Raw genomic sequence first — 25291 nt, 5'->3', positions numbered from 1 at the left:
AGTAGTTACTCTTGGGAGGAACCCTGTTTAAATATAGCAGATTTGAATTTCTGCCCTCAGTGAGTGCCCACTGTTATTGAAGTTCCCAAGATTAGTGATTCTGTGAAATTCCAGGTGCCATGTCATGGCAACTCCTGCTTGTTTGCTAGTAATACTGAGAGTATCACAACCCAGTCAGCTATACAGAACACACATAATGTAACAAGGGATATATTGGATTTTAAGTGAAAGTTATGGCCAGTTCTTATTTTATCTGAATCACTTTCTTCATACCTGTTTGATGCAAAGGCAGTTCTGATACTGAAGACATATTTTAGAATATTCCTTTAAGAAGAATGCCAACATCCTTCCTTATTTATTTAATTTATAGGCATTTCTATAGTGTTTAATCTACACAAAAAAGTTATTTTATTGTAACTTGTTACTGTAACCAACCTAACGTTGAATGATTCAGAGAGCACTTAAAATGCTTTGTAGGTATCATTTGGTCAGGAAACAGCAGAATTAAAGACCAAGGTACTGCTTATATGCTCAACACATCTATTCATGAGAATGCTTAATGAGAGACAAATTCTTTACCTAGAATGTTTGGTAAGTGCTTTTTGTTTGCTCTTGCCAAATTTCTTTGCGAAGCCAATTCCAGATCCCTACTGTTAAGTAAATTTAAAGTGCTGTCAATAAATTCTTTAAATAGTTCTCTTTTCTCACTCTCATTTTCTGTATGGCTTTTTGATTTCAAACTTGCTTTCTCTCTTAAAATATAAGCTGCAGGAGATCAAGTCACCCATAAAAATGGTGCATTAACGTCACCCTTTTTTCCTAAACTTGTCCTGTGTGATAGAACCCAGCTTGCACAGTCATTATTACATAATATTAGCATAATGTCCCTTTTCCTTAGCAACTCTTATGGAGTCTGGACAATCCATAATAATACAGCCTGATAGAGAAGCACCATGAAATATAAATAAGCTTGTTACACTTCAGTGGTGTGTAGGATTTGCTGCTGTGGGCCCTCGTGAATTTAGAAACGATATATGTGTTTTATTCACAAATCAAAACATATGAAGTTTCAAATAACCTGATGATGCTCATTCTCATTTATACCTAAAATGCCACGGTATTGTTTAGTCAGTTACACCAGTGTTTTGCTTCATCTCTGTTAGTGCGTGTGTGTACACATAAGTTTGTAAAAAAATGTTTTCTATGCAAAACAGCACTTAAAATGAAATAAAGATGAAAGCAGGCCTGCAATGGAATTCTGATTGCAAACCCAAGATATGAAACTGCTAGTATCCATAATCAAAGCAATTTTTAATGAACACAGTTTGACCATTTTTCTCCATAAGAACTGGGTGCCATCCTGCCAGGGATCCACTGGTACAAATAAACAAATTCCACAGTCAATCTGGGATTATATAGATAGAGGACTCCCAACACTTTAGTCTATGAATCCCTCAAGAATATTATTTATAAAAGAAACATTTGCTATTGTCTCATTCTTCCTTCCTTCCCATCCTCTAGGAGAAACAATTTGATTCTTTTCTAGGATATGTTTGTCTGTAGCTGCGTGTAAACTCTTGCACATGCCTTTACCCCTGAGTAAGATTAAGGTCTCCAGTAGCTGCCAGCTGTAGAAAGAAAAGGAGTACTTGTGGCACCTTAGAGACTAACAAATTTATTTGAGCATAAGCTTTCGTGAGCTACAGAAAGACTCTTATGTTCTGCCTCTGTCAAAGATAGCCACCAGATGGCAGAATGCTCACTACAAACAGATGGAGTCCCCACGTCACTCCCCAGGCACCAACAATCACACAGTAGGGTCTTGTCCAAAACTTATCGCCCCTAGTTATGGTTTTTGATTCATTCTGCAGCTGTATAAATACAGCACAAAGCCCATATACAGGAAGGGATGCTATGATGGGATAGCCTAATTTTGGCAATTAATTGATCTTCAACTATTAGTGGCAGATATGCCCAATGGTCTGTGATGGGATGTCAGATGGGGTGAGATCTGAGTTACTACAGAGAATTCTTTCCTCGGTGTCTGGCTGGTGAGTCTTGCCCACATGCTCAGGGTTTAGCTCACAGCCATATTTGGGGTCGGGAAGGAATTTTTCTGCAGGGCAGATTGGCAGACGCCCTGGGGGGTTTTTGCCTTCCTTTGCAGCGTGGGACACGGATCACTTGCTGGAGGATTCTCTGCACCTCAAAGTCTTTAAACCACGATTTGAGGACTTCAATAGCTTAGACGTAGGTTAGAGGTTTGCTACAGGAGTGGGTGGGTGAGATTCTGTGGCCTGTGTTGTACAGGAGGTCAGACTAGATGATCATAATGGTCCCTTCTGACCTTAAAGTCTATGATTCCATGATTCTATGAACTGTGCCCTCAGTTCTCCACACACCATAGCCCAAATAGCCTCTTAGGTTGGTTTACTCCAAGGATTTCTCCATGCAGAGCATCCTCCCATTGTTCTTCATACTCCATGGAACTCCGCAACCTAAACTCACACTGTCAGCCACACTCCAACATGCCTACATGCACAGAATCACTACAATCACATTCAACCATTGCTAATACCTCTGTCGAGCAATATACCTGTTTCTTCAAATGCAGCCTTCACACTGGTTTTCAAGCAGATATAACTACATGGCTAATGTGAAGGCACTCACAAGCCATTTCTGAGCAAGAGGGACTCGCATGTCTTCTGAGTAAATACAGTCATTATCAAGCCAAATCAATTTTCCCAGCCAAAATGACAAGAGACGCATATAATAGAACTGTCAGGAATCAGGACTGGCACCTGAGCCTAGGACCAGCTAGCTCCACCTCCCTAGTGAGCAACAGAGGACCCACAGCTGAATCACAGCTGGCTTGCAGCTGAATCACCTGATTGGCCAGACCACCCTGCATGGTCTTAAGCTCAGCAGCAACATTAGGCAAATTAGGTGCTCAACACATAACCGTGTACCTGCAATTGCTCATGTGATGGTCTTGTTCCTAGCCCTGCTCCCCTGATCGGTTCCAGACTTCAGGTTTGGCCCTTGGTTCTAACTCCTAGTTCCTGACTCCAGTTCTGAGCTGTAGGCCTGGCCGCCCACTGCTCTGACCACGAGGCCTGACCACCCATGTCTTGGTCTGTGATGGGAACCAGGTAACAGCCTTAACTATGGAGCCATGACCAAGGTTCCATAACATGGATCAATCTGTGTATCCTTATTGAACAAATATTTATTAAGGATGGGATTTTCAAAAGGGCCTACAGCAGTTAGGCACTCTACTCCCAAAAGGCAATCTCCCCCTGAATCTATTATGCCAAACTGCTAGAATTTCCCTCTCCTCAACAACAGATGAAGGTAAGAGTGAAAACTTCAACAGCCAAAGAGCTGGGCTCAAAGAGGGAACATTTCAGAGGCAACTGTCTCCCTGATGCTCCAGTGAATATCTGTCCTTCTCCTCTCAAATCATTTTTTGATTTGATTCAAGACAAACACCAGCTGCCTGGCTTTAAAGCTCTGTTTACTCACAGATGAAAAGTTAAATCACATGGGGAGGCTCCTTGAGGGGCCACCTAATGAGCACGTTTTCTGTTTCGATGCAGCACAGTACCAGATGACAGCAGTAACAAGAAATGTGTGCCTCACACATTTTCTTGCAAAGGCACATGGGAAGTTGATTTTAATAATTCTTCAGTGTGTGATCACATCACGGCTAAATCTGATGAGCTCCAATTAGAACACATTAAACCAGCTCATCAACCATTAAGATACATCTAAACTGTATGAAGCACAGAAAGACAGATGGACTATGCTAAAGAGTGTCACTGCACTTTATTAACCTCCCTGACATCTCGTCAATGAGGCTTGATACTCACTAACTGGTGACCTAGTTGGCATGACCTAGGCACATGGTAATTCTGAGTCACTTGTTCACTTATTTTTCTACTATTTATACCAGGGAGACATTAGTTCATTAATGCTACTGGGCCAAATTTATCCCTGGACTTCAATGTAATTAGACGAGGGACGAATTTATGATTTATGTTATCATGGTGCCTAGGAATCCCAAGGATGGATCAGGACCCCACTGTGCAAGGCACTGCACAAACACAGAATGAAAAGGCAGTCCCTTTCCTGAAGAGCTTAGCCACTTAAAACTCTCTTTTAGGGGAAGCTGTCTTTACTAGGAAGTGGTCTGCATTAGTAAGGAAGTCTATCGAAAATGAATGTCCTAGCAGCTTTTTCTTGTTACCTAAGTCACACCATACTTGCTGTAACTGAGGAAGGGTACAAACAAAATTTTTCCAGGAGGAGACCCCCAAAACAGAAAGGACTGCAATATTTCTCCTAACGTAAGACCCATATGATGGATTTTGAATGATAAATCAAAGACTCAGGAGGCATTTATATTTCATTAGCTAAATATGTACATCTCAATCATGAGCTAATCCTAAAACCATTTCACAGAGACAGTGGGAAACGTTCATTAACTCTGCTAAAAAGTTAGCTGACTTTGCAAGGCTTGTTAAAGGGCAGCTGACATTACAATCCTTGTTAACTGTAGACTTTTTTCATCCATCAAATAATAATAAAAAAATTAAGATGACTAAAATAACTATTACCCTTATAATCATTATGGCATAAAGAGGGACAAACAGATTTCTTGTTTCCTACAAGGTAAGCTACAACCAACCGCTACATGAATTACCGTGTTAAAAAATAAACCTTGAAAAAGAAGGTTTGCTGTAACTTCGTAACTGCAGGTCACTAATAAGTACAGCAGAAGCTCAAAGATACGAACACCACAGTTACGGACTGACAGGTCAAATGGACACCAGGTGAAACTGGAAGTAACCAATCAGGCAGCAGCAGAGACCAAAAAAAGAAAAAAAAATACTGTACTGTGCCTGTATTGCATCTTAAAGCTGTAGGCGCATCTGAGCTACCTGTCCCCACCCCCACTCACAGGGCAGCCACTTACAGCTAGCTAGGAGGTGAAGGTGCTGGGGCTGCCAGCCCAAGGCAGCCAGAGTCAGCAGAGCAGGACCAGGGCTGGGGTCTGTGCAGCTTTCACTCCTCCCTCCTCCCCTTGCCAGGAGAGGGACGTGCTGGTTTCCTCCCCACCCGTGGGACACACTGTTTTCACACACACACCCTACCTGCCGGGAGGGGGACAAGCTTGCAAACTCATGGCGCGGAGTAAGGCGCTCAGCTGCTGCTGAAACCTGGCCTGGAGTGTCAGCTGCTGGATCTGGAGCCCAAACTATGCTTTGTTCAGAGTTCCGAACATTTAAGAGTTACTGACAACCTCCATTCCCGAGGTGTCCATAACTCTGAGGTTCTACTGTACAACCGTTCTGCCCAGAAACTGGGATCTGGATGCACTCTACCATTAAAGTTCTAACCCAAAGGATAGTCTAGATTCCAGTTTAAAAAAAACTGGGCCCTTAATCTAGATCTTCCTCATTGTTTCATATTTTAGCCACTGTTCCATTAGCAGATATCCATGATCCCTTCCTTTTTCCATGTCCAAGACAGCAAATGGATTTAATTGAGACTGAGGCTAATGCAGTTGTATAAAACAGTCAACAGGTGAGGCTCATACAACAGACAGTCATAAGTAAACCCAGCCTAAAGTAATAGTTATCCCAAGAAACATTGGCCAATGGGTTGCTTACACATTTGTGACTGCCATGTACAGGCTCAAATGAACTGTTAATAAAGTTCTATGTCAAGGTTAAATGCTTATGGGGCTTTGGTTGAATACAAAGAAGAATACAAAGAGATAGCATATGAAAATGTTCTCTCTGACTTTCACTATAGATTGCAAAATCTCCCAAAATACCAAAAGACCAGCCAGTTTTTCTCTGCATGAAAGCAGGACCAGGAGGAGACATCTCCCTCCACAGATGGATGAGTGAGTTCTGAGAAGAAAGGAATGAGTGGAGCACGGCAAAATGAAAGGAGGAACAGCAGAAGAGGAATGGGGACAGAAGTGAGTGACTTATTTACTCATCTGTCTCTCCCCTTTCTTTTCTCTACCCTCATCTCCTGTCTCCTTTCTTCTCCTGTACTCGGTGGTCTCCAAAGGCCCAAATCCTGCAGTCTTTGCTCCAGACTTACTCAAACAAAACTTCCATTGATTTCAAAGAGAATTTTGCCAAAGGATGTTTTCAGTAAGGACAGCAGGATGAGGCCTGCACCTTCTCACTAATATGAAAGTTTCTCTTAGCATCACTGCTGAACATCTGCCACTCTGCAGAGTCCTTTGTCCACCTCTCTTCCCTGTCTCACTGAGAAGAAGACTGCTGCTTGTGATGCTAATTCAACAGACCAGTGGAACAATGGCACAAGCAACTGGAGGGAATTCAGCACTTCAGTTCAACTGGCAAGAAGGAAACAGAACACATGCCTACTCACCACCCTGTTAGAATGCTTTAATGCCAAATTCCTCTGTTCCCCGTCGCCCTCCCTTCCCTACCTGCTGCTGTGAGGATGCCTGTCCTACATTGGACGGTATTGGCTAGTGCATTTTTTAAAGCAGCACAGCCCCATGGAGTAGCCCCCTCTCCCAGGTGATGCTGATTCAGCGCAGCAGAAAGGAAGACCCATTAGAATATAGTGTGTATGTGGGTTCTAAAAATAATCAAGACATGGGACAGGGTCTCGTCTGACAGCACAGGCTATATTCATGGCCCTTTGACTCAACCTGCACCTCCAGACCTTTGCCAAACAACGCTCAGATCACTGCTTGACTGGTCAGATTTCAGAAGAGTTCAGCGTCCAACGGCTTCCATTTAACCCTGAAATAAAATGTAGGGTACACAGCAACTTGACTCCTAAACACTTCACAATCTACAGTCCCTTGTGGGAGGCTGACAGGAGAGAAACCACTGGAGCTACCCACCCATGTGAATACATAATACTTAACACAAGCCAGGCTTGCAAAATCAGGCCCTTAAATGCCTACTAATGGAGCTTGCATGCACATTCAAAGGGATCTTCTAAATGAACAACAACAAAAAGCCCTTAATTTTTCCAGAGTTGACAACATATGTCAACACTCATGTCACTGTGCACTTCTACCAGTAGGTGTAGCCTAACATAATAGAAGCAAAGAAGTAAAATGTGGCTGAAGATTAAAATGGCTGCCATGACAGATGAAGTCTTTCCAGTAGCTAAGCTCTTCTTTGATCACATCAGAAGCCTCCCAAAGGAAGTGTTCACTAACATTCTAAGCCAGGAACCTTTTTAATGTCTCAAAAAGGGGTACAAGGAAGGCCATTTATGCTTCGCCATAAAATTACCACAGACATGTACTATTCTTTTTAAAACAGATGTACGCCATGGAAATCGTTGGACCTGAAATTTGATCTCATGTATGATTTATGTGCCCTCTTCTCTGATTACACAAATATAAATATAACAGGCCTTTTTTGCAGCACTGAATCAGTTCAGAATTAATACCAGATGACAAAATGGACCAGGTACCAGGAGAGAGAAAGTTACGGTAAAAGCTCCTTCCCATTAATGGGGCCATTCATTCATGTGGCCACTATTCCACAAGGGAGCCAGACATAAATTATGTATTTGACATCTAGTTATAGACGATTATTTCTGACATAATGAAGTTATAATGGAAGGAGTTTGCACGTTGTTTGGTTATTAAGTGCCCATTTATTGTCCCTGCACCAGGTGCAACGGTGATAGGCCATACAAATCATCTGGAAAAAATGCCAAAATGGGCTCCTTTACTGATGAAGTACCACACATGTTTATTAATTTAACAGCTTGACTTCTGCCTCCCCCATCTGCTCATTTAAAACAGTTATTTGCCCTATAAATATTCCACAAGAAAGTTTGGCCAAAAAATTAGTCTGGGGGTGGGGGATGTGATAGGATTGTTTGAGAAGGGGCTCATGTTGTATATAGAATGGCATTCTTCTTCCACCGTGGATTAGTTAACAGATTTTTGTTTGTTTGTTTGTTTGTGTTTTTAATAGGACATTCACTTTAGATTAGTGCTGCTTGAGTGTATGTCATCATGAATGGTTCCAATCTCCAGCTGTTGCCAGTGTCAGGTGGGAAAATGAAAAGTTCCATCGATGATGTCACGGTGCACAGTTCAGGAAAGTGTAAAATGAAGCACTCTAGTAAAGAAAATCTCTGGGGTAGAAGTCTATGTCTGTTTTAAGCTTAGCACATAATATTATAGCTCAAGGCAACTTATAAAGAATAAAATTTCTAGGGATCTTAAATTAGACTACGTGCTGATCTCCGAGGGAGAACTCCCTTACAATGTGAAGATTAATTGGTGTAAATATATACAAAAATCCCTTTTTAAGCAAGGACAATAAGAAAATATGTTGTTTAAAAGGAGTTAAAATCTCAAAGTGAAATGATGTTTTTCTTAGTTCATCAATATTTTCAAGTGTAAATGCAGGGTTACACCACTTTCCATCTGCATGCTGGATTTAGCGTGCCTGCTTGATAAAGTCTGTTAGCTCATGCTTTCTGCTAGAGAGAACACTGTTATCTTATAAATAAACAGCAATGCCCTGCGGTGCCCCTCTCAAATGGAAACACATATTCGAAGGAAGTAAGTGCAACAGTTCAACAGCATTTAAAAAAAAAAGTGAAAGGCACGCAACTAACAGTCTGTGACTATGGGTGTAGAGTGGACTGCATTCATTAAAACAAACAGAATCACTGCAGGCTTCCTGAAAAGCTTCCTGGAGATTTGTTTTTACAAGTCCAAGTCACCAATATTCACTTGCTATGCCTATTTTTTAAAATAAATAAAACATTCTGGTATGGGCCAAACTCAGGCAAACTGGTTTCAGTGTGGGCTTGTCAGGTGTCCACCAGGGCAGAAACTGGATCATGCAGCCAGATTTTCATAAAAGCTCAGGACTAGATTTTCAGGTGCTCAGCATCCACACTTGGAGACGGATTTTTCACAAGAGTTCCCCTCCCATTTAGGCACTTACACAAGGGTCAGACTTTTCAAAAGGGCTCAGCACCCAGCAGCACCCTCTGTACCACTTATGACCACATTTTCAGAAGAACTCCGCTTCCAACCAGCTAAGCTTTTGTGAAGAGCTGGCTCTGATTGTGGGTGTGGAGTGCTATAAAAAACACTGGCCACAGCGAAGAAGAGAGAAGTTCAGTAAAACAGCCATCTGACTTGTGAGGATTTTTCCAATCATCTCACTACGCTCACACCAACTGCAAAGCTGGCCTTCCTCACTGGCAGTGAAAGGCTTCTCATTGAACAGCTGTGATAAACGAAGGCAGGGTTAAGCTCCTTTTTATGGACACCAAGCCAGCCAGTTAGCTATAAATCCCTCTTGGTAGTTGTTCTCTACTTGCTTTACCTGTAAAGGGTTAAAAAGTCTCCCCGCATAGGTGAAAGGAAGGGATTGGGCACCTGACCAAAAGGGCCAAGGGGAAGGCTAGAACTTTTTAAAATTGGGAAAAAACTTCCCTTTGTCTGTCTGGTTGTTCTCACGGAGAGCAGAGGCAGGGCTGGAGCTACGCTGTAAAAAGCTTTGGGCCAGGTATGAAAATCACCAGTCATACCTAGAAACCACTCATCTGAAACCCCAGATATGTAAGTAGATCAGGAAATGTCTAGGAAGATGCGATGAGGTTTCTCTCTTTTATTTCTTTATGGCTTGTGGACTCTTCTGTGCTAACCCCAGGTGCTTTTGTTTTGCTTGTAACCTTTGAGCTGGACCTCAAGAAGCTATCTTGATGCTTAATCCTTGTAATTGTTGTTTTTTAAATCTAGCAAAAAGCCTAAGTTCCAAATGTATTTTCTTTCTTTTTGTTTTTAATAAAATTGACCTATTTTTAAGAACAGGATTGGATTTTTGTGTCCTAAGAGGTTTGTGCATATATTGTTTAATTAGCTGGTGGTAACAGCTGATTTCCTGTTTTCTTTCTCAGCTCTTTCCAGGAGGGAGGGTGAAAGGGCTTGAGGGTACCCCACAGGAAGGAATTCCCAAGTGCGCCTTCCTGGGTTCTCAAAGGGGTTTTTGCACTTGGGTGGTGGCAGCACCTACCCATCCAAGGTCAGAGAAAAGCTGTAACCTTGGGAGTTTAATACAAGCCCGGAGTGGCCAGTATTGATTTTCAGAGTCCTTGCAGGCCCCCACCTTCTGCACTCAAAGTGCCAGAGTGGGGAATCAGCCTTGATATGGTGGCAGAGCGGTGGGATCATTCTGAACCAGAAACACAGACCTCAGGATTTTAAAAGGACACATTTTTTTTCCTTTTGGCAGCCTGAAAAGCCAGGGAGGGGTTCTTTTCTTTTCTTTGCTGCCTGTGGGAGAACAAGCATGCAAAGGGTTCAGCATGCAAAGCCAGCGAGTCCAACAAGCAGTTTATTTCTTTTTCTAGCTTCATGGCAACAAAATAGCTAGGCTAGAGCTGTGCATGAGGTTGCGGTCGGGCACTGAAACCCTAGAGAAACCAGTCTTCCCAAAGCAGCACGTCAAGGAGAAAACAGACCCAGATCAAGCCCAGACATCCAGCTCCATGACAGAAATCCAGGGAGGGGGTGGGGGATCACAGACTTCCCAGAAGGGAAGGGTCAGCCCTCCCCCACCCGAGATCCAGGTGCCAGGATGGAGAGATGCCCTTAACCCAGGCCAAGTTCTAACGGTGGAAGAAAGGAATTTCTTCCTAGAGATGAAGCGCTTGGAGGTGGAAGCGGAGGCAAAGCGCTTGGAAATGGAGCTGAAGCGCTTAGAGCTGGAAAAGAATAAGCTGGATCAATCAGGTAGCCCTAACGTCCTTCTCCAGGTACTGCTCCCCATTCCAAGAAATTCCCCATATACAAGGTAAGCATTGATACAGAGGCCTTCTTAGGCAGTCAGTAAGCTATGGCCATAACTAACTAAAGGGAGGCTGGAGGAAAGATAAAGGAAGGGCCTCAGAGAGAAACAAGAGAATAGCCTAAAGAATAAAGAGCACTCTCTGCCAAGGGGGTGGCTATTGTGGTGCAGCTCAATCATGGAAAATGAAAAAACATGGGAAACATGGTTATGATCTGGCTGCCAACAATAAAGCCTGTGGGATTCTCACCAGCATCCCTCCCACAGGGCAATAAATATGGAGTGAGGGTAGAGGAGACACCAGAGAGTGACAGGGGGAGTGAATCTCTCAGCATCTTGTGACCAAAAGTGAATATGTCTAGGGTCGTCATCTGCTGTGGGGCAACGGGGGCCATTGCTCCTCGACCTTGGTTTGCCCCTCCTCCCATACTCTGCAGGTCTATAAGCTCCATTATGTCTTCCACTTTTAAAGAAACAGATTAAGGTTCAAAGAAGAGACCAAGGATCTGACTGGAGATCTAAACTGGATGGCTGCCTGGAGAAATCTTCACAGAAAGAGGGTGAGCCCACAGAATATCCCCTCTATTCAACTTACCTATCATTCCTTTGTAAAACCGGGACTCATAAGTAAGTTTGACTTGTGTATTAATATGTTTTGACACAGTTTCAGGTCAACTTTAACTATCCCCCTGAGCCACCCATCCCCCCACAGCCTTCACCCAAAGGAACATTTTGCAGAACAGTATCTCAGCAATGTAGGTTATTGCCTTTGTCTGTCTAGCTTTAATGCCAGGAATATATTTTATGCTTAAAATAATTCCAAGTATAGAGAAAAATCTGCTTCTATAAAGCTTTATAAATAGCTTTAGTATGTGGATTCGGTGAGTTTAATTCAGTTCATTCATTGTATTTTAGTGCCTGGCGGAATTTTAGTCCAAACGCTACAGTTCAGTTATTGCTATACACATGAATTCTGTAAAACTTCCTTTGAAGCCAGGACACCAGAGTCCTACTTATCTTTGAACTTCTTTACTATCGTCAGAAACAATCAAACCATTTTTGTAATGTAGGTTATAATCCTTAGTTTATGAGATCACAACCTGGAGATCCAGAAAGGGTTTGATGTCACAAATTAGTGATTAACATGTAATGCTCAGAACGAAGGAACTGTCTGAGTGAATGAAAGAGGCTTCTTAAAAATGAAAGGCTAACAGCTATCTCTCGAGGACAGGAACTAAAACTCAAAAGAGTAAACAGAGTTTCCCTTATCTTTACACATGAGCCCTCAGTCCAGACAGTTAACAAGTTCAGGACCATGCATAAAGAATAAGACAAAGCCACAGTTGTTGGAACACTACGTCTGAACCAACAGAACAATGCACTTATTTCTAGCAGTTCTAGGTCTCAGCTATAGAGAAAACTGCCTCAGCTACCTCTGGAATTAATTTGCATATTAACAAATATAAACAATCACATAAAAATAACTGCAACATAGTCCCACTTGTTTTACTAAAGGTAGATGTAAAAATAATGATTACGGGTGCTTCATATATGAAACTAACTGAAAACCATATTTTCTAATTAATGGGGGGTGTGGAAGGAGAAATAACTTTAAAAGTGAATGATGGTCTAGGACCTTATTTTTATTAAATGATTTGCAGTGCCATTACTAAGTTTCTATATAGAGTGGTGGCTCGAGGTAATTACCTTCTAATGTATGGTGACACTAATGTGCTAGTAAACTACTGGAGTTTACACTCTATTCAGTAAAGTGAAGGGTTGGAAAACTTCATTGCATACATCAATAATATAGGTAAACGTCACCAGTGATAAAATAAAAGCAATTAAAAAGATAGTTACAAATAAATCTATCAGCTGAAAGTAGCAATTGAATATAATCACAGCAGCAACCGCATTCAAAACGTACAATTTATTTTTGCTTACATATGCAAAATCAGAAGGATTTTATTTTTGTTGTCCAGCTTTCTTTACTTGCAGTGTGATTAAAGTTAAAACTGCAACCATGCTCTTAATTCTCTAAATGCAATAGCAACCTGTACCCAGTGGTTAATTAAGTGCTGAGATAACATGGAGGTGAAATTAAGGCAGCCAAAACAGTAGCAGGAGGTAAAGCAGCAGAGGCCAAAGAGAATAACAGTGTCAAAGAAACATGGTGTGGTGGGAGCAGGAGGAAGAGGAGGAGAAGAGAGGGAAGTGATAGTGATAATACCCAACCCTTTTTATCAGTAAGTCACAGCAGGTCTCTGGCCTGCGTTACACAGAAGGTCAGACTAGATGATAACAGTGGTCCCTTCTGGCCTTAAAACTTACGATTCTAGGAATCTTCTCAAAGCCTAAGATGCTGACAGAACAAGGAGTAATGGTCTCAAGTTGCAGTGGGGGAGATTTAGATTGGATATTTAGGAAAAACTTTTTCACTAGGAGGGTGGTGAAACACTGGAATGCGTTACCTAGGGAGGTTGTGGAATCTCCTTCCTTAGAAGTTTTTAAGTCAGGCCTGACGAAGCCCTGGCTGGGATGATTTAATTGGGGATTGGTCCTGCTTTGAGCAGGGGGTTGGACTAGATGACCTCCTGAGGTCCCTTCCAACCCTGATATTCTATGATTCTATGCTGCTAGCCTATATTGTGTGGCTGCTGAAGAGGACCACTTCTGGTATGGACCCAGCAAATGTTACTGTAATTGGCCTATGTTCTATTCCACAACTAAATTTCCTGTCGTGATAAATGAAAGGAGTTTATATTTTGTACCAGTTTTGTTTTATAATGTGATTAAAATAAAAGCAAAATTAAAATTACAGGATGTTTTAAAGGCAGAGCAAGTTTATCGTGTGAGATTACATCCAGGTGGCCTATAGCAGAGGAGGTAAACTTGCACCCCATTTTGTACTTTGAGCCTTGCATTAACAGTGATTCAAATGATGACAACAACTGTGGTCTTGGGAATGTGTTGCTGGGTAGTGAACTTAAAAAGAAGAAAGCACAGAAGGACAGGAATATGATGCAAATGAAATGTATGCTAATATAGAAAAGAAAAACATAAGCAGTGCAATGTAGGCCTGGCTTGACATGAATAACTGGAGATGGGTGAGGCCTCGTTTCTTGGAAGGCAGGATGAGAGAGGTCAATGGATCAGCAGGCTGGGAACAGAATGTCTGCACTAGTTAAGAAAAGGGGGGACCCCCATTGAACCATTGCCAATGGACAAGATAACAGTGGATAGGATAAGCCTGGAATGTAAGATTAGATAAAAGTAAGTCGTACATGGACAGTGCATGGGGTGAGCATGCTGCACAGGGATTGGTTCCTACTAAGTGCCCAAGCCAACCCCAAAGCATGTGACACAGTGTATAGTAAATACAATGTGATGTGTAAATGTATAAAAAGGAAGAGGCTTGCTGTGTAACTTTGGACGTGTGGTATACCCTGTATCCGCCCCCCTACGCTTGAGTCTGATCAACTCACCATAACTTAGCTCTCTGCCAAATAAAGGAACTTGAGTCATGAAACTGGAGCCAAACTGAGTTCTTGGGCAACGGAGTGGAAGAGGTCTTGGGGGAACCCCAACAATGGTGACTGAGGGCAGAACCACAGCCTCTTCTTCAGCGGCAAAGAGCCTCACTCCCCATCTGCTTAGCTTCCTACAGTGAGCACATCACCTGGGTTTCTGAGCCCCCTCCCCGTAACAGAATGATACAGAGGAGCCTCACAGACCCCTCTGGACCCCTGCCCTGGACAGCACAACACGAGGTGCAATCATGCCCACTGAATCCCAGCAGCATTAATCACCTATGCAATCCGAGTTACCGGGCAGTTCTATGAGAAGTGCCACACAAGTAAATAATGTACCATGGATCTTTGTGCAAGTATTACTTGAAAATCTTTTTACTGAGGCTCAGGAGAGGCCATGCCAGGGAGGCACGATTATAGCAGTGTGTTGGGTGTGCGCCATTTCCTGCTATTGCCAGTCTCTCAGCTGATCTGATTCTCGTCAGCATGTGGATGTGTCATTCTGGACCTAGCCTAGGGGATGAGTTATGCCCTCCTGAAAGCAAATTGCAGAGCACTATTCTAGGCCCAGGGCTGTTGCACCAGTGGCTAAGCCCATGACAGCACCATCTTTGCCTGCTGCTGACCTAGTCCCTCTTGATCTTCTGCAGCAAGCTATGGCGATGATTTAAGTGCAGCTATTGTATATAAGTTCTGAATCACCACAGCTGACATCAGAGAAAGCAAAGAGAGGCTGGATGTTTCAGTTGCCCAACCTGAGACATCATCTGCCTTGCTGGAGTCCTCTGTTAAAACAGGGCACATGGTTGACAAAAAGATTTTGAGAGAACTTAAAGGTTACAACCACTGTTTGGAGGCAGTGGAGAAACAGCTGAAGATCGAGACTATAAAGATAGTCTGGACTAAAGACAAACTCCGATGGGGAAGTGACAGAGACTGAACCAGGGGTTTAAAGCCATATGACAGCTTTCATAGTAGCAGCCGTGTTAGTCTGTATCCGCAAAAAGAAAAGGAGTACTTGTGGCACCTTAGAGACTAACAAATTTATTTGAGCATAAGCTTTCGTGAGCTACGGCTCACTTCATCAGATGCATGTAGTGGAAAATACAGTGGGGAGATTTTATATACACAGAGAACATGAAACAATGGGTGTTACCATACAGACTGTAACAAGAGTGATCAGGTAAGGTGAGCTATTACCAGCAGGAGAGCGGGGGACAGGGAGGCCGGGTGAAACCTTTTGTAGTGATAATCGAGGTGGGCCATTTCCAGCAGTTGACAAGAACGTGTGAGGAACAGTGGCGGGGCGGGGGAATAACATGGGGAAATAGGTTTACTTTGTGTAATGACACATCCACTCCCAGTCTTTATTCAAGCCTAAGTTTGTACATTGGCCAAACTGGACAGTCTCTACATAAAAGAATAAAAGGACACAAATCAGACGTCATGAATTATAACATTCAAGAACCAGTCGGAGAACACTTCAATCTCTTTGGTAACGCGATTACAGACCTAAAAGTGGCAATTCTTCAACAAAAAAAACTTCAAAAACAGACTCCAACGAGAGACTGCTGAATTGGAATTAATTTGCAAACTGGATACAATTAACTTAGGCTTGAATAAAGACTGGGAGTGGATGTGTCATTAGACAAAGTAAACCTATTTCCCCATGTTATTCCCCCCACCACTGTTCCTCACACGTTCTTGTCAACTGCTGGAAATAGCTCACCTTGAATATCACTACAAAAGGTTTCACACACACACACACACCCCCCCACTCTCCTGCTGGTAATAGCTCACCTTACCCGATCACTCTTGTTACAGTCTGTATGATAACACCCATTGTTTCATGTTCTCTGTGTATATAAAATCTCCCCACTGTATTTTCCGCTACATGCATCCAATGAAGTGAGCTGTAGCTCACGAAAGCTTAAGCTCAAATAAATTTGTTAGTCTCTGAGGTGCCACAAGTCCTCCTTTTCTTAAAGCCTTATGGGATTTTTAATAATCAGCCCACCTGTTTTGGAAGCAGTCCACTTTCTTCCATGAGAAAGATCAGCTTTGGTGAGAGATGTAGAACAGGTCACTGACCATCATGTCCTACCTGTTGGGAATGGAACTGCGTTCTCCAAGCAGGAAAAACGAAGAAACTGCTTACATATATAGTCAGACTCAATCAGTTGTTTGTGATCTTTACTGCTGCACTGCATAAGCATGCACTCACATTCACAGTGGAAGACAGCAGAAGCCTTACATTTTGAAGGTGAAATCCTGGCCCCATTGATATGAATGGCAAAATTCTCATGGACTTCAATGGGGCAGCACTGCACTGCTTGAATTTAGGCTGCAAAGTTCAGGGGTAACTTTTGGGGGCAAGGATATGTTTCAGGGCCCATGCACATGCTGAGACTTTCTCAATCTTCAAAAACTGGGGGCAATGGATGGGTAAGGCAAAAGAAGCCTTTCAAGGTCAGATTCTGATATACTTACTCACACCAAGTAGCACTGATGGGACTACTCACACAGTAAAATACTAATCTGCTGGGGTAAAGGTATCCAAACTTGCCCTATGACTTTACTGAGCTCCCATAGATACTGACGACATTAGGGCACCTCATGGGCCCAGCAGTCCACCCGTGCTGCGTTAGTTGCAGGATCAGAGCCTTAGAGTGTGAGCTTTTGGGGGCAGGGACTGATTTGCCCCCATGTTTTTGAAGCATTGAAAAGACTGTTTAGCACCAACAAATAAGAACAATCTGATAGGGGAAGAAGAAAGTCCCGACGTGATAGTAATCAACGAGCTGAGTCAGTGTAGAGACACAGCAACCGCCTGCCATTTGTGTCTTTCTGCTGAACCATCCCTTTGAATATCTAGCACGCCCCTATGTGCTAATGGAGTGCACTGGCTGAGGCAATTTAGGAACAGGTCCTACCCACATGGTCACATGTTAGCATACTCAACCTTGCACTTGCGTGTTGCATTTTAAACATGGTGCACTCAGAGAAACACACATCTGCATGTGAAATTACACACGTTGTATAGTTATGTGACGGGAATTCCCATACTGGATCAGATCCGAGGTCCTGGTGCCATGCCTTGTCTCAAGCACTCATCAGTACAAATTACTTCTGAGGAAGCTGCAAATTATACTGCAGTAGGTAGTTATGGAATAAGCTGCCTATAAGGAAATTCATCTCCATAAATTTCTTAACTACTCAAATGTATTTAAAGGGATTCCTAAACAATTTTCTAGGTGGCAATTAGTTTCTTAGTTTCTTCTTTCGTCTATAGATCATCATCGCTCGCTCCCTGATCAAATGTTACTCTCCACCCCAAAATGTAGCACCCTACTTTTAAAGTAAATATTCCTATGCATTCCCCTGGCTCAGCAAGAGATTTCTCCATATCCGTCTTTGGTTTTAACTTACAGATCTTACTACGATGCAGCCAAATACAGTTGACTTGGTATCTTAGAGCTCTCATATCTGAACACATACAGACTGAGCCCAAAGAAGCACAGAAAAAATCTAAGAACTCTGCAAACCATCTGAGTACATCTTTTAGGGGCAAATCTGCTTTCCCAAGCCAAGGCCAAAAACGTACTGTACTTTGCAGGAGTTGATGAGATGGGAGGAGAATTCTGCAAATCAAGCTGTGAAATGGAGTCACTCCATATCATTGGTGCAGCCTCACCACCCTTGAGTAGCTGCAGATCCATCAGATCCCCCTGATCCTTTACCACCTCTGCTCGCACCAGAGTGCAGGAAGAGTCCCCACCAAAACTGGCTATGCAGTGGAATCAGGGAGGGAGGTAGTGTTGTGCGAGGATTAAGGGTGACAGTTCTCCAGCACAAATGCATATTGTACTGTGTGGGAGAACGACATGGCCCTGGGATAACACAGTAATCTCAAATCTACACAAGAAATGGAGAGCATGAGCCAAATCTATGGTTGGTGTAACTCTATTTAAGTCAATGGAATTAATTTGCCCCAGTGCGTGCCACTGGATGGCACATCGTAACTCTCTTCATGGAGGCTCTTCTGCATAAACAAATCAAATACATTCATACCTATGGCTATCTGACTGCACAAATAGACACAGATTGTGTCACGGACTCACCCTTCGAAGGCGGTCTCTCCGGGTCTGAATCAAGATGAATTGGTGGAGCAACGTAGGAAACCTGCCCATGGTGGGCCTGTCCTGTGGACAAATCAAGGGTTTCAGTGTCTATTGTTTCACATTCAGATCTGTAAGGATTTTAGTTCAACACGCACATCACACCTCACGCTTAAAACATGACCAAAAAGAGGCGCAAACACATTCTACTTTATCAGGCATTTTTCTCGCACATAGAAATCAATGATGAAGATTAACCTTATGGAGGACATTTGACCTCTTAGTATGTATATCAAAAACAATTTGCTTCCTCCCAACAGATATTATTGTATGTTTAAATTTAGCCATATCTCCCATTGCCACACCACATGCTTGATCATCATCACGTTTCTCCTGGGATCCAATATTGCCTGTTATAGAGAAGGCTAGTTGCAGTTTCATAGTGAATTTTGCATTGCATTCACTTATGGGGCCTCATATCCTGTTTCGTTTGCAGATTCTGTGTTCCAAACTTGAGGGGGGGGGAAGAACATTCATTCTGTTAAGCTGACTCGAAATGGAAAATGAGCAGTTCCAGGTTATAGCAATCTTTGCACTTCATGCCTACAAGAGCTGTTACTGAAAGTATGGTGTAAATCACCACAAACAGTTGTTCGACATTTGGTCTGCAGTAGATGTAAAGTTTGGTGTGCAGAATTACAGTCACTTTCACATGAATGAAAGCTGTTTAATCATCAACCTTACAATGCAGTTCTTTAGTTGTTAAAGACTTCATTCTTCTCCAAAGAATCACTAGGTAGTGTAGATACAAGTCTAATAGGTTATACTGGTAGTAAAATAACCGTGCCTAATAGGGTACAGAATGTGAGTGAGGCCAAACAGCAAAAATTAAGATGTTTGTACACTAATGCAAGGAGCCTAGGTAACAAAATGGAGGAACTAGAGTTACTGGTGCAGGAAGTGAAACCAGATATTATAGGTATAACAGAGACCTGGTGGAATAGTAGTCATGACTGGGCTACAGGTATTGAAGGGTATGTGCTGTTTAGGAAAGACCGAAATAAAGGTAAAGGTGGTGGAGTAGCACTGTATATCAATGATGAGATAGAATGTAAAGAAATAAGAAGCGATGAAATGGATATGACTGAGTCTGTCTGGGCAATAATTAAATTGGGGAAGAAAACTATTAGAGCCTCCCCTAGGATAGTGCTTGGGGTGTGCTATAGACCACCGGGATCTAATTTGGATATGGATAGAGCCCTTTTTAATGTTTTTAATAAAGTAAATACTAATGGAAACTGTGTGATCATGGGAGACTTTAACTTCCCAGATATAGACTGGAGGATGAGTGCTAGTAATAATAATAGGGCTCAGATTTTCCTAGATGCGATAGCTGATGGATTCCTTCAACAAGTAGTTGCTGAACCGACTAGAGGGGATGCCATTTTAGATCTGGTCTTGGCGAGTAATGAGGATCTCATAGAGGAAATGGTTGTAGGGGATAATCTTGGCTCAAGTGATCATGAGCTAATTCAGTTCAAACTGAATGGAAGGATTAACAAAAATAAATCTGCAACTAGGGTTTTTGATTTCAAAAGGGCTGACTTTCAAAAATTAAGGAAATTAGTTAGGGAAGTGGATTGGAATGAAGAATTTATGGGTTTAAAGGTAGAGGAGGCCTGGGATTATTTTAAATTAAAGCTGCAGAAGCTATCGGAAGCCTGCATCCCAAGAAAGGGGAAAAAATTCATAGGCAGGAGTTGTAGACCAAGCTGGATGAGCAAGCATCTTAGAGAGGTAATTAAGAAAAAGCAGAAAGCATATAGGGAGTGGAAGAAGGGAGGGATCAGTAAGGAAAGCTACCTTATTGAGGTCAGAATATGTAGGGATAAAGTGAGACAGGCTAAAAGTCAAGTAGAGTTGGACCTTGCAAAGGGAATTAAAACCAATAGTAAAAGGTTCTATAGTCATATAAATAGGAAAAAAACAAAGAAAGAAGAAGTGGGACCGCTAAAAACTGAGGATGGAGTGGAGGTCAAGGATAATCTAGGCATGGCCCAATATCTAAACAAATACTTTGCCTCAGTCTTTAATAAGACTAAAGAGGATCTTAGGGATAATGGTAGCATGATAAATGGGAATGAGGATATGGAGGTAGACATCACCATATCTGAGGTAGAAGCGAAACTCAAACAGCTTAATGGGGCTAAATCGGGGGGCCCAGATAATCTTCATCCAAGAATATTAAAAGAATTGGCACACGAAATTGCAAGCCCATTAGCAAGAATTTTTAATGAATCTGTAAATTCAGGGGTTGTACCATATGATTGGAGAATTGCTAACATAGTTCCTATTTTTAAGAAAGGGAAAAAAAGTGATCCAAGTAATTATAGGCCTGTTAGTTTGACATCTGTAGTATGCAAGGTCTTGGAAAAAATTTTGAAGGAGAAGGTAGTTAAGGACATTGAAGTCAATGGTAAATGGGACAAAATACAACATGGTTTTACAAAAGGTAGATCGTGCCAAACCAACCTGATTTCCTTCTTTGAGAGAGTAACAGATTTTTTAGATAAAGGAAACGCAGTGGATCTAATTTATTTAGATTTTAGTAAGGCGTTTGATACTGTGCCACATGGGGAATTATTAGTTAAATTGGATAAGATGGGCATCAATAGGAAAATTGAAAGGTGGATAGGGAATTGGTTAAAGGGGAGACTACAACGGGTCCTACTGAAAGGTGAACTGTCAAGTTGGAGGGAGGTTACCAGTGGAGTTCCTCAAGGATCAGTTTTGGGACCAATCTTATTTAATCTTTTTATTACTGACCTGGGCACAAAAAGTGGGAGTGTGCTAATAAAGTTTGCAGATGATACAAAGCTGGGAGGTATTGCTAATTTAGAGAAGGACAGGGATACCCTACAGGAGGATCTGGATGACCTTGTAAACTGGAGTAATAGGAATAGGATGAAATTTAATAGTGAGAAGTGTAAGGTCATGCATTTAGGGATTAATAACAAGAATTTTAGTTATAAGCTAGGGACGCATCAACTAGAAGTAACGGAGGAGGAAAAGGACCTTGGAGTATTGGTTGATCATAGGTTGACTATGAGCTGCCAATGTGATATGGCTGTGAAAAAAGCTTATGTCGTCTTGGGATGCATCAGGAGAGGTATTTCCAGTAGGGATAAGGAGGTTTTAGTACCGTTATATAAGGCACTGGTGAGACCTCACCTGGAATACTGTGTGCAGTTCTGGTCTCCCATGTTTAAGAAGGATGAATTCAAACTGGAACAGGTACAGAGAAGGGCTACTAGGATGATCCGAGGAATGGAAAACTTGTCTTATGAAAGGAGACTCAGGGAGCTTGGCTTGTTTAGCCTAACTAAAAGAAGGTTGAGGGGAGATATGATTGCTCTCTATAAATATATCAGAGGGATAAATACCAGAGAGGGAGAGGAATTATTTAAACTCAATACCAATGTGGACACAAGAACAAATGGATATAAACTGGCCACTAGGAAATTTAGATTAGAAATTAGACGAAGGTTTCTAACCATCAGAGGAGTGAAGTTTTGGAATAGCCTTCCGAGGGAAGTAGTGGGGGCAAAAGATCTATCTTGCTTTAAGATTAAACTCGATAAGTTTATGGAGGAGATGGTATGATGGGATAACATGGTTTTGGTAATTAAATATTCATGGTAAATAGGCCCAATGGCCTGTGATGGGTTTTTAGATGGGGTAAGATCCAAGTTACCCGGGAAAGAATTTTCTGCAGTATCTGGCTGATGAATCTTGCCCATATGCTCAGGGTTTAGCTGATCGCCATATTTGGGGTCGGGAAGGAATTTTCCTCCAGGGCAGATTGGAAGGCCCTGGAGGTTTTTCGCCTTCCTCTGTAGCATGGGGCACGGGTCACTTGCTGGAGGATTCTCTGCTCCTTGAGGTCTTCAAACTACAATTTGAGGACTTCAATAGCACAGATATAGGTGTGAGGTCTTTTTTAGGAGTGGTGGGTGAAATTCTGTGGCCTGCATTGTGCAGGAGGTCAGACTAGATGATCATAATGGTCCCTTCTGACCTAAATATCTATGAATCTATGAATCTAGGTAACTGCTTATATTGAGAAACTTTTATTTATAATAAAAACATGTTATAATTCATCTATTTACTATAACAATTTTCTGGGCTGTTAATCTCTTTTTCTAAACAAGGAAAGTTAATGATACATAGATTATGATAACAGCTAGAATAACCTTCCTGTTTCAAGTAATATTCATGCTGTAATAAAAACAGTTGATTCCTCTTATGAGGCACATTCCAAATAATTAATATGGCTCCCTGTTGACAGTTGCTGTTGTTGCTCCAAGCAGTTCTCAAGCTAGCCTCATAGACAGTGGAGAATTGGTACAGTCTTCGGGGTTCTTCATAACGACATCCAAGAATACGGAGAGTGCACCATGCTGGTGTAAGCAATATACTGAAAACATCTCGTCAGGGGTGTAAAACATTAAATCGAAAAAAAGAGTGCCTGCATGAATGGGATACATTTACTGCTATGCACTGAGACTGACTCAGATAATTTGCGTTATTAGCCACTGCAATAATTGTATATTATTCAGCTTTAAAATCTGTTGGCAAGTCATAAACTCTACATTTGCTTTTAAGTGCTTTATCATGGGAAATGTGCTTCATGCAAATGTATGTTTGATAACACATTAAGAGGCCTTTCACTTCTCATTTGCATGTTCATATCCCATTCAATGTCAACAGTGAACAGAAGTCACCATCTGATAACTGTTCAGTCATGCAATAGACATTAATTCATTGGTCTCCCTACAGTTTGGTGTAGATCCATTGCAGGATCAAAGCCTTAATGACTTAGAGGTATGGCTCTCACTTATGGTGCCAGAGGTCATGGACCCAAACCCCAGGAAAGCACTGGAAGAGGAAGTAAAAATTATAAGAACGTTTAAAAGATCCAATGGCTGGAATTTGAGACAAATTCAGAGTGGTAAAAAGGCCCAATTTTTTAACTGTGAGTGTAATTACTGGAACAATTTATCAAGGATTGTGGTTTTTCCATCACCAGCGAATTTTTAAATCAAGAGTGGATATTTTTCTACAAGATATGCTCTAGTTGAGACAGGAATTATTTCAGGGAAGTCATTTGGCTTGTGTTATGTACCACAGACTCGACGATCACAATGTTTCCTTCTGGCCCTATCAAAGTAAATGGGAGTTTGGGAATTGATTTCATTATAACCAGGATTTCACCCTATGATCCTATGCTAGATTTGAAGGGTGATATATTGTCCCAGTTGAAGTCAGGGGGAGAACTTCCATCACTTTAAACCGGGTCAGGATTCCACTCTGAATTTTAATATCTTGTAATCTATTTTATTCCCTTCATCTTCCATATACCAGTCCAGATCCTCTTCTGATGTGAATTGATGTTGCTTCATGGAACTAAACAGAGTCATGCTGATTTATACCAGTGGAAGATCTGACCCAATCTTTTTTGTAAATGAGTAAAACAGTCCTCTCTCTCTCTCTCTGTGCATATGGTTAAAAGTTAATTCATCAGCTGTTCTCAGCTTTTTTCTCCTTTCAGATCTATGAGGTCTCTGTCAGAAAAAGCTGTCATTTTGTACTCCTGATGTCTTCAATCATGCCATCTTTTTGTTAGTTCAGTCCTCATACAGTGTGGTCAACTTTTGCAATTTTATTGCAAGTACTGTAACTGTGGCAGTATTTGGTGTTTACTTCAAGCAAGTCTCTACTACCTTCATGTGGCACACCCCCGCCCCCATCAGTAGCAAAAAGCAAAACAAAAGTAGATAAAATATGCAATTGGAGCTCAAGTTCTCATGGTCAAAAGAGAAAGACAAATACAGCTGAAAAGAATCATCCTCCAATGTGCTCCCTTTTATGGCCAGCATCAGAAATCCTAGCACTGGGGTCGGCTCTCAAGCTGCTGCCCTCAATAGCATTGGCATCTCAGTGGCCAAGAGGGGTATCCTTCTCTAGTTGATTGTAGAACATGAATCACATGTCATCTTGCTTCAGGAAACACACTCTAATGCTGCCACCTAACTATCAATTCCTGGCTTTGCTGCTGTGTCTCCCCTCCAGCACAGGGTGGCACCCTACATTATGGAGTAATTCCATCACTTTAGTCTCACCTTCAGGATTGCAGCATGGCAAAAGCCATGGAAACTACTGACAGCTCCAAACAGTGTTACCTATAAACCGATAGATAGCCAAATCCTGACGTGGATTAATGAGGGAGTCAATCCCCAGCTGCCTTAAGATCAGACTAGATTCAGGAGGGGACGGTGCACCCAAGATCAGGTACTTTGTCTGACTCAAGAGATAGAAAACACATCTGAGACAGGGAAGAAAGTCGGTGCTGTCCTCATCGCTCTGACAGCAGCCTACAACACCATGTGGCATGTTGGGCAGAGTGCCAAGTTGATGCAAGTTATTCTTGTAGGCTGATGGTACGGTTCATCCACAAAATGATTCGCGATTGAAACGTCATCCTGTGAGTCATGGAAAAATTCAGTCACCTTTTATGACTCCAAAATGGGCTTCCATAAGTGTCAGTTTTCGCCGCCTTTTGTTCAATTTATACACATACAACCATCTAAAAATGCAGGCCAAAGAGTATTGCTATGCTGATATCAGTATTGTTTACACTGGAAACAACTTCCATAGGATTGAAGAGAACCTCAGCCAAGACACGGCTACTTTGACCACTTCCAGCAATGGAGACTAATTCTCAGTGTGACAACTACTTTCTACC

General features: G+C 42.0%; 1 protein-coding gene across 30 annotated transcripts in view; it reads right to left on the bottom strand.

Moving 5' to 3' along the window:
- ADGRL3 (adhesion G protein-coupled receptor L3) overlaps positions 1-25291 on the bottom strand; it is an 821427-nt gene that overhangs the window by 238954 nt on the left and 557182 nt on the right. For 28 of the 30 annotated variants that reach the window (XM_073340228.2, XM_073340229.2, XM_073340198.2 and 25 more), the window contains one exon: positions 18490-18570. The exons of the other annotated variants lie outside the window; for them this stretch is intronic. In XM_073340228.2, coding sequence (XP_073196329.1) covers positions 18490-18570 — 81 coding nt within the window. The remainder of the gene's footprint in view (positions 1-18489; positions 18571-25291) is intronic. 30 annotated transcript variants of the gene reach the window in all.

The sequence above is a fragment of the Lepidochelys kempii genome, chromosome 4 (assembly GCF_965140285.1).
Source record: "Lepidochelys kempii isolate rLepKem1 chromosome 4, rLepKem1.hap1, whole genome shotgun sequence".
In the NCBI taxonomy this organism is placed as follows: Eukaryota; Metazoa; Chordata; order Testudines; family Cheloniidae; genus Lepidochelys; species Lepidochelys kempii.
Note: the sequence above shows the minus strand (reverse complement) of the source record. Positions and strands in the feature narration are given on the sequence as shown.